General features: G+C 39.1%; 1 protein-coding gene across 4 annotated transcripts in view; it reads right to left on the reverse strand.

Moving 5' to 3' along the window:
- Positions 1-9,824, reverse strand: part of taok2b (TAO kinase 2b) — a 50,413-nt gene extending 40,589 nt beyond the window's left edge. For 2 of the 4 annotated variants that reach the window (XM_017483591.2, XM_047159621.2), the window contains exons 1-5: positions 9,286-9,824; positions 3,240-3,380; positions 3,079-3,150; positions 2,617-2,718; positions 282-327 (exon numbers count right to left, since the gene is read on the reverse strand). In XM_017483591.2, coding sequence (XP_017339080.1) covers positions 282-327; positions 2,617-2,718; positions 3,079-3,150; positions 3,240-3,371 — 352 coding nt within the window. In that variant the 5' untranslated portion in view covers positions 3,372-3,380; positions 9,286-9,824. The remainder of the gene's footprint in view (positions 1-281; positions 328-2,616; positions 2,719-3,078; positions 3,151-3,239; positions 3,381-9,285) is intronic. The other 2 variants (XM_017483589.3, XM_017483588.3) reach the window with 1 other exon arrangement.
- Between the last annotated feature and the right edge of the window lie 295 nt (positions 9,825-10,119).

Here is a 10,119-nt window from a genome sequence, read left to right on the forward strand (position 1 = left end):
ACAGTTAAGCTCCTCCTACTGTTGTGAAAAATCATATACCAACATATTTGCCATTAACTATTGAATATTTCATGATAATGGGAAGTAGTCATCAAAAGCTGAAAATGTGGCAAAATAAGCTCCATGTACTAATCTGTGGCAAAGGCAAAAGAGAAGAAAAAAAAAAGTTTTAATCTAGTTTTAAGCAGGATCAGCAGGCAAAATAAAAAATAAATAAATAGATAAATAAATAAATAACATTCACACAAGGCTTGTAATTGCCTGGTTCTTCATTCACTTACCTTCTATCAGATCAGAGGCTGAACCCAAACAATACTCCATCACCAGCTGAAGAAGAGAGACAAAATGGATGATTAGGGTACATGTCACTGATTTATTTTTTCATTGGGTTTTTAAAACGATTTTCTGTAGCAAAAATATTTAAACGTGTTTTTAAACACATTTACATTAATAGTGCGTTTAATACTGTTCCTCTAGTTAATTGTACCTGTTAACTGTTTGCTTTTTAATGGGCAGAGTATGCTACCCTTATTCCTGAGAATGGTGATGCTTTTCATGGTCCTTCAGTGCAAATTTATAAGTTACTACTACTAATGGAACATTGTAGATATGTTTTCAAGAAGAACAGCAAGGAAATTCGAAAATTATTTATTAAACAATTAGATTAAGTAACATGGAAGCTGGGGCTCCCCTAACAGAAACGTGCCTGTCCTATCGTCCAGAGATCATGAGTTTGAATCCCAATTACGCTGGAAAGCAGCTTCCTCAGAGTGTATGCTATACTGATGCAGCATGAGCAGCAGTGCGAAAAGATGTGGTTCGGTTGTCTAAACGTAAAGCATGTGCTAGCCTTCACCCACCCATGTTGGTAGCTGTCGTATTATAGGGGAGTCCTAACTGGTGGGTTGGAATTGGCCAAGACTAAGTCCAGACAAATGTTTAAATAATAATAATAATAATAATAATAACAATAATAATAATAATAATAATAATAATAATAATAATATTCTTCTTCTTCTTCTTCTTCTTCTTATTATTATTATTATTATTAACAACATTAATAGGGAAACTGGAAAATACCAGCTGGCCAAGTCACCCATATGACCAGCTCATCCTGTGTTTTATCATGTGGTCAGATCAAGCTGGATTGAGTATTTTACATCCCCAAATCCAAAAAAAGGTGGGACACTAAAATTTATATAAAAATATTTTTAAGTAAAAATAGAATGCAATGATTTACAAATGTCATAAACCCATATGTTATTCACAATAGAACATAGAAAACATTTCAAATGTTTAAACTGAGTAAAATGTAACATTTTAAGGAAAAAAAAAAAGGTAAGTTTTAATTTGATGGCTGCAAAATGTCTCAAAAAAGTTGGGACGGGGCATGAAAAGGCTGGAAAAATAAGTGTTTGTTACTAAAAAGAAACAGCTGGAGGAACATTTTGCAACTAATTAGGTTCCATCAAATTCAAAATGACCGTATTTTTTCCCCTTAAAATAGTACATTTACTCAGTTTAAACAATTGATATGTTTTCTATGTTCTAGTGTGAATAACATAGGGGTTTATGAGATTTGCTAATCATTGCATTCTGTTTTTTTACATTTTACACAGCATCCCAACTTTTTTGGAATTGGGGTTGTAGAATAGTTAAACGTTTTCCAGTTAAAGAGTCGTAACAACTGCCCAATTAATAATAAGTGTTCATAAAATATGTGCGCATAGATTTTTATATGCTTCTGTTTTTCCTCAAGGTCAGAAGCACCAGTGCACCTTGGCCAAAAAAAATAAATAAAAACACCACAAAAAAAACAAAACAATTTCATCACTGAACCCTACTCATTGGCAGAGTCTCATTGTGACTCCACTTCAATGCATCCACAGGCATTACACAATAACGGATTAGCAATAGTTATGTGGTTCCTGTTTTGCTGTAAACACTAAGAACTAAAATGGAGCGTGTCTATATGTCCGTGGCAGCTGTGGGTGATTTAGCTTTGGGACGTTCGCTGGTATTGTTTCAGATACTGGATTTGTAAATGGTCTGCACTTATATAGCGCCTAGCAGTTCTACACTACAAAGTGCCTTACACTGTTTCTCACACACACACACACACACACACGGTCCTAGACTGTCATTGGGAGCAACCTGGGTTTCAGTGTCTTGCTCAAGGACACTTCGGCATGTGGAGACATGCGGGCCGGGGATCAAACTGCCAACCCTGCAGTTAGTTGACAACCCATTCTACCACCTGAGCCACAGCCGCCCCTGTATTCTTGTCAATATAATTCTTATGATATTTAAATATGAAAAGTATTTGCAGCACTTAGCTGCAAACTTTTAACTTTGTGTTCAACCTGTTGTTAAATGTGCAACAATTTGCAGAGGGGACAATTATTTCTGAATCTCTTAAACGTAAGAAAAGTGCATAATAAGACTTCTAAAATCAGCAAAACCCTAAGAACAATGGTGGGAAATACTTTGTCAGGCTAAGCAAGCACAGGACAAAGTAGAAAAGCTTCTGCAGTCAAAGGAAATGGCGCTACTGCGTCAGTATCGTCTATACTCAGGAAAGCACAAGCTCCCTCTACCTCCTTCCCACACACTCACCCATGCTGTGTGCTCTCGCAAGTAGCAGCCTTTGTACTCCACCGTGTTGGGGTGCCGCAGCTTCTGAAGGAACTTCACTTCTTTGATGATATCCTGCCACTTCTGGAGCAGGAACGAGAGAACAAAGAATTCATGTCATGTGTCCACTTGCCGTAAAGTTCTCGGCATGCAAGCATGCCTGACCACACTGTTTAAATCGCATCATGTTTATCCTATTACTACTTCTGCTGTTCTGTGTAATTAGTACATACTGTGGGGTTACCCCTACTGTCACCTGTATTTACTGTGGCACCTCATGCTACTGAATCTCTACGTTCCTCTGTTACTACACTTACGCAGTCCTATGTTCAGAAACTCTAAGTTTTATGCTGATATATGGCTCGATATGTCATCCCGCTGAAAACACGTACATGGAGGTGATGGAAAGAAAATGTTAAGTTTTAACGGTGTGCAATTTTTCACCTCGTTTGACTGCTTGCCGCTGTACGACATCTTCTTAATGGCCACCACTTCGTTGGTGCGGATGTCATGGGCCTGTGAATGAGCAAGTGAAATGCTTTATTTCTTTTCAGTGGTCATGGGCAATCCATTTCCTCACAGAAACCTACATCAAACATACTTACAAAGTACACGGCCCCAAAGCTGCCATGGCCAATCTCGCGGAGGTCTGTGAAGAGTTTCTCTGGATCTTCCCTGAAGAAGAGCTCCGCCACCTCCGGGTCCTTCAGACTCCCGGCCCGCACACTCGAAGGCATGGCCAGCTCCTTCACACACATTCGGTAACATATCAGATAAGTAATTGTGAAATTACTATTGTTACTAATAATCGGTGACAACTACGCATAACCATGTGAGTAAAAGAATTTGAAAAACAGACATACAAACACTCTGCCAGTGCAAAATAAGCATTTTAGATTTGCTGTTTGGCTAATAAAAAGTAAAAAGATTACAAAGTTAAATATTGTTACAACAAATTCCAGTCTTCCACATCAAACAAGAGCCAATGTCACATTAGAAGAGCTGCAACTGCAAATCAAACATCAGAGATTTCACTGAGAGGTAAACACGTTACACACAGTGCTGTCTGAATAGGATGACATTCAACTTGTTATAATTTGTAGTCGTGTGACGACGTTTTAGAACAGATTAGGTAAAACTATGCGCATCAAATAAAAACAACTTAAATCAGGAAAAGGCCAAACAAACCTGTCACACCATACTGTGATTATACTGCTACACTATATGACCAAAAGTATGTGGACACCTGGCCATCACACCCATATGAGGGCCTTCTCCAAACTGTTTCCTAAATTCAAAAGCACACAATTGTATAGAATGTCTTTGGCAGCTGTAGCACTACAGTTTCCCTTCACTGCAACCAAGAGGCCCAATCTTGTTCCAGCATGACAATGCCTCTGTGCACAAAGCGAGTCCCAAAAGGACATGGTCTGCCAAGGTTGACGGTGTAGAACTCGACTGTCCTGTACAGATGGGATGAACTGGAACACTGACAACCTCCTCGCACATCAGTCCCTGACATCACTAATGCTCTCGTAACTAGTGGAAAGCCTTCACTGAAGAGTCGAGGTTATCATGATAACAAACTGGGACTAACTCCATGTTTTTGTAATGGCACATATTTGTGTGGTGGTCAGGTATCCACATACTTTTGACCATAGTGTACATATTGCAATTATTGGATTGCATTGTTCAGACTAATGTTTGTTGAATCTTACGAATCATGTAATTCATTAAAACTCACTAAAAAAACACAACACTTATTTGATGCAGTTTGAGACAAAATTCTAAGCAAATGATAATCAGCTCAACTCCACTGAGCAACTATTAGACATGTCCATTGTCATCTGTGTTACAGCGTAAAACCATAATTATATTAGCATGGACACTTCATGCCACTACCCATGCACTCTATTGTAAAGGTGCCTGCCTGTAATCTGGATCGATGCATTGATTTAAAAGCCAACAACTGAAATGAATCAAGACAATAATCATGAATTGATTATTGATTAGAAATCAAATACTAGCTATTATAAATCAATTGTTTACAATAATCGTTTATCGTCAAAAAAGACAGGCACCTAGTGTGTTTAAAAATAAATAAATAAATAAAAAAAAACACCAACGAAACGTTTTAAATAATGTGTAAACAGCCTTAACCCTATAGCTCATACTTAAAAAATAAATAAATAAATAAATAAAAATTTAAAAAAATCCTTCTCTACATCATTATAGTTTGTGAATTAACGACAGGTCTACCCCAGACTCGGAACAAAGTTAGTCACATAAGAATCAGGGGCTACTAAATCGAATCAGATCATATCAGTTCCATCGGTATTGCCTAATAATGAATGATTTCCTTACGAATTGAAATCGTATCATATCCAGTGTTAGTCAAAAACCTAAGCATTGCCTGAATCAATACTGTATCATATCGTACTGTAACGCATCATAGCAGATTTAATGGTATGACCAAATATCAGATCCTTGCCTTAAGAATCGAAATCATATTGCATTATATTACACCCTTAGTAGACAGTATTTGTGAAATGAACTTCCTTATTTTGGACAAATTTGAAGAATTAATTCATATTTTGTTCTGAAGAAGGCTGCATTACAGTTGTCTTGACAGAGTGTGTAGTGGAAAAAAACAGCAGCCTAGAACACACTAATAATAAATTTATGCAGTATTGTAATAATTATTACATACAGCATTGCAATAATATTGTAATCTGTTACAAATTACACCTTGTAACCAAGGTGTGATCTTCAATGGTGAAAATGACTTAGTTTGTCATAAAATTCTGAGTTGACACTTGTAAACTTTTCATCGATGTGGTCCAATTTCACTTTGGTTCACAGTTTCCTACATTGCTCACAACAGCATTCAATTGTCCACCAATGAATACTCAGTGGTGGCGGTGAGCAGTTTGTACAGGATATTGCAGTTTTTTTTTGTTGCAGTCATTTTTTTCTTGCATTGGTAGCTAACAGTGAAACTGTGTGTGTTTATTACCGCAGGAACAATGCCACCAGCCCCATGAATTTTCCTTTAACTGTTCAAGTTCATGCTGCAGTGGTTTTTGTAGCTACTTCGACACTGAAATTGTGATTTATTCAGGTATATTATATTAGCTGGCATGTTCATACAAACCCTGTTTATGAAATATATATGAGAACAGCATGCAGAAGTTGACAGAACAACTCTGAACAAACCTCAAGAGTTATATCAATTTCCTTTATAAACCTTATAAACCACACTAACTACAGTGGAAACATGAAAGTTTTTTCACTTTGTATTTTTAAAACCCCTTTTCCCAAAATAACCTTTTCTATATTCAGAATTAAAAAAAAAAATCTAAATACATTTTTCACCCAAAAAATGTGTTTCTAAATGGCCTGCATTCAAGTTCGTTCCATTCCCTAATTAGAAGGCTATTATAGAGGACTTTCCCATGATAACTGTTGGATTTGTGTGAGGTTTTAAAACTGAGGATTTGGTGACGTTATTGTCTCTAGTTTTAGGCGAAATCTCAGCCAGTGGTCACCTTCAAGGCTATCAGTGGTTACATCTGCATGCCATTCACTGAGGGTGTGCAGTTTCACAGCAGACAATGAGAATGATAATCAAAAAAAAGACTGATCCTGAAGGAGTGGAACACTGGCACACGTGAACCTGTATGATATATTTAATCCTTACGGTGAGTCCATATGCCATAACATATCAGGGGCTTGATTGTTGTACTTGGTGCACTACAGTTTCATCTGTAAAGCTGGACACGTAACCATCGATAGCCTTGAAGGCGACTGCTGTCTGCAATTTCTCCTACAATAAGAGAGTCAGTTTCCTCTGAGTTTGTGTGGTTCTTTCTTCTAATTGAAACACTATTTCTTGCACAGTTGTTTCAAAGAGCTAATACTAATAATAATTTGGTGCACCAGCAGATAAAGTAATTTCTTTATTTGTAAAGTACTTTTTTATTTTCATTGCAGGTCAGCTGCTACGCTAGTCTAATAGCTACTATACCACAGTGCCGGTGAAATCTTGAATCTGGTTGGTCAGAAGGTGTTGATTAATTTTCAGCGGATAACATGAGAAGCTGCACTTTTTGTCTTATTAACTTGAATATACAATAATATTAATATTCCATCCATTTATCCAACACAGGGTCGTGGGGAGCTTGGAGCCTATCCCAGGGAACTCAGGGCACAAGGCATGGGACACCCTGAACAAGGTGCCAACTCATCGTAGCGCACAATCACACACATTATGGACAATTTGGAAATGGCAATCAGTCTACATCGCATGTCTTTGGACTGGGGAGGAAACCGGAGTATCCGGAGGAAACCCCCACAGCACATGCAAACTCCGCACACACAGGATGGAGGCGGGATTCGAGCCCCAAACCTCAGAGGTAGGAGGCAAATACGATAACCACTACGCCACTGTGCACCCCTCTGTTAACTTTGAACTATGTTCACTTCATTGTACTATCTTCGACTACTTTAATCCATACACACTTTTGCACATGTCAATGTGCACTTTACTGCCACCGTGCCTCATTTGCACTTCACACTTAATGCTACTTACTATTTAGCTATTCTGGTCTTGTACTCTGCTCAATAACCAAGTTTAATCTAATCTAATTTGTTTTTCATAATGTTAAAGGTAACTATAAACGGTTAATGTGCATGATGTGTCGTGCACTAAAAACTGTCATTATCTATATTTCCATACAAGGATTTAGCGCATAAATTCTATGCAGATACTTCAAATGTTGCAAAAAAAATAAATAAACAGTTTGGAAACAGTGTTTTGCCGTTTTTCTCGACTTCATGCAAAAAATGTGTCGGATGACAGAATTTATTCATGCACTGGGGAAAGAATAGGGATGTGCATGCCATCCAGAGCACTGTAAACCTGTGGCACAAGATGCAGCACGGAATTACGGTATGAAATTTCACTGGCCTCCGCTACAATCAGCAGCTTGATATAATGGCGCATAAATTTTTCTTTAATCGCTGTGCACACAGCATATACAAATCGATGGACGGTTGTTTTACTAACCCCGAACATCTCCCCCACCACACTGTACTTTGTGCAGGTTGCCAGCTTGAACAGGGCGATGGCAATCTGCTTTCGGATCGGAACCGGGGGTCACTGGCAACCTGCGATGGGCGCAACATCAGGACCAATTAATTGGCACAGCATCTCAATCACGGGCCGTGACTTCGTAAACTGTTGCATCCAGAGACTTTCTGTGAAGCATCTCTCCACCACTACCTACCAGAACGCCCTATTGCGTGGTCTCCAACAGACCCCTGGGCTTCGTCACATAACGGCACTTACTTGGAGCTCCATCGGACGAGCAACTGCTCAATTCTGACGTCGTCTTCTGATATTTCGTAAAACTGCTATTATTTCTGAAATTAAAATGCCTAAGCTGGACAATTTCATTTAATTAGCTCAATCAACACTCTCTCCTACAAATCCATATCAGGTGAAGATGTGTAACCAATAGAATATGACCTCTTCAGAACGATTATAGCGGTGTCGCACCATCCCATTTTAGGCCTCTTTACACAACTCCGCTTTAAAAGAATATAAAAATCAACACCAAAAAACACATAACCTGGATTGTGGTGTTGCAGCATACAATAACAGAGGGTATATTTTAACGTTGGCTTGTGATGCGATATATATCCGGTTGCCGCACATATCCGTAGCGGTCTCCGAAGAAATTTTGCATGCTGAAAGTCTAGTGTGAACGTAGCTTTAATGCTTAGTGCCATTTTTTATTTTTTTTTGCACGTCTGGTGCTGGTCTTGTACTCGGCTCAGTGACAAGAAAGTGGAATCCAATCTAATTGAACTTGTTTTCCAAAATATTGAACGTTAAAAAGCATGACATGTCGTGCACTAAAGACTGTCATTCTTGGCGGAGGTGTAAGAGGAATAAAACACTTGTGGAGGTGCTGTTACAGGGCAGTAATAAACTCCAGGGTGGTGCCTGTTACTCCACATCACAGCACGCCGGTGGGAATTATTCTCCTACCCCATGCAGTTTATTCCTTCCTTACCGAAGATCGATCTCGAGCTGAACGACATGACAAGCACACAATTGAATCATCATTTAAGGTAAGGTAAGTTTTTACCCCACCCCGTTTGATTCACACATGTCCCGCCTCCACGCTTTGACAGGCTGGGGGTGTCCTGCCTCCTGCACTGCTGTTTGCTTGGTTCTCGGTCACATCCACACCCAGCCCTGAGCTGCATGAACTAATAGTCAATCTTACACGACAATCTGCATCAGTCTTATTGCAGGAGGCGGGGTTTATCCCAAAACGAGTGGGGGACAAAATAACAGCCGATTAACCCGCTGTTAGCAGGCTGCTGGACTAAAATGTCAGTTGTTTAGTACACACAAATTTTATATATATATATATATATATATATATATATATATATATATATATATATATATATATATATATATATAAACTACACACTGCACTTCCAGGAGAAAATGAGACACTGACGTTATTATGTAGTATTAACAACAGAAACACTAGATTACTGTGTACTCTGTGCAGGGGATTACACTGGCGATGTGATGAATGATTATTTTAAGGGGACAAAAAAGGTCCTTACCGTGGTGTCTCCGCTGTAGCTAGCTAAAGCTAAAGCTAGCTCAGTGTCCGGCCTGACGAGGGGGAAAAAATGCTGCTCCTTTCTTCAGTCAACACAAGCAATCTTCATTTGAACATCGAGCCATATTCTTATCGCATAATGTCCAGAGAAAATGGCACGTCGTATTTTTTTTTAACTAAGACTCACAAGTGCGAGACACGCGAGTCGGCTGGTTTCTCTCTCTCCCTCCCTCCCTCTATCTATCGCGCTCTCTCTCTCTCTCTCTCTCTCTCCCTCCCTCAGCTCCAGATGAACATCAGCTGATTGTCAATGAAAAAACTGCTGAACCGCTTATCAGCAAACCCTGATATTCCGCCGCTCTCGTTTTCCATCATATTTAACCATTATATATGGTGTCAATGGATTAATTTGAAGTTGTTGTCAGACACCAGCGGTCCCATGACTGTTTTATTGGTTTTATTTTAATCCTCTTTATTGTTCAGGACCGGATGATGGCGGAGCGGGGCGGGAGCCGAGCGGAAAACGGAAGCTCACTATTCTTGGTTTCTTCTACGACCCTTACGGACAAAATCCATGTACATCACAGCTGTCGCCCCCTACAGGCCTCACGTCCCAAACACCACTCAACCAAACGTTGACACTAGACCATTACGGAAGCCCTAAGAGGCCACGCGTTATTTTTTCTTTTACCTTCTTGACCACGACTTAATTTTTCTTATGAAGTCGACATCAGTTGTTTTCTCCTGATCTCGACTTAATTTTCTCATGATCTCGAATAAATTTTCTCGCGATCTCAACTTAATTTTCTCGTGCTCTCGACATAACAAAATAGTT

This window comes from Ictalurus punctatus, chromosome 13, assembly GCF_001660625.3.
Source record: "Ictalurus punctatus breed USDA103 chromosome 13, Coco_2.0, whole genome shotgun sequence".
NCBI lineage: Eukaryota > Metazoa > Chordata > Actinopteri > Siluriformes > Ictaluridae > Ictalurus > Ictalurus punctatus.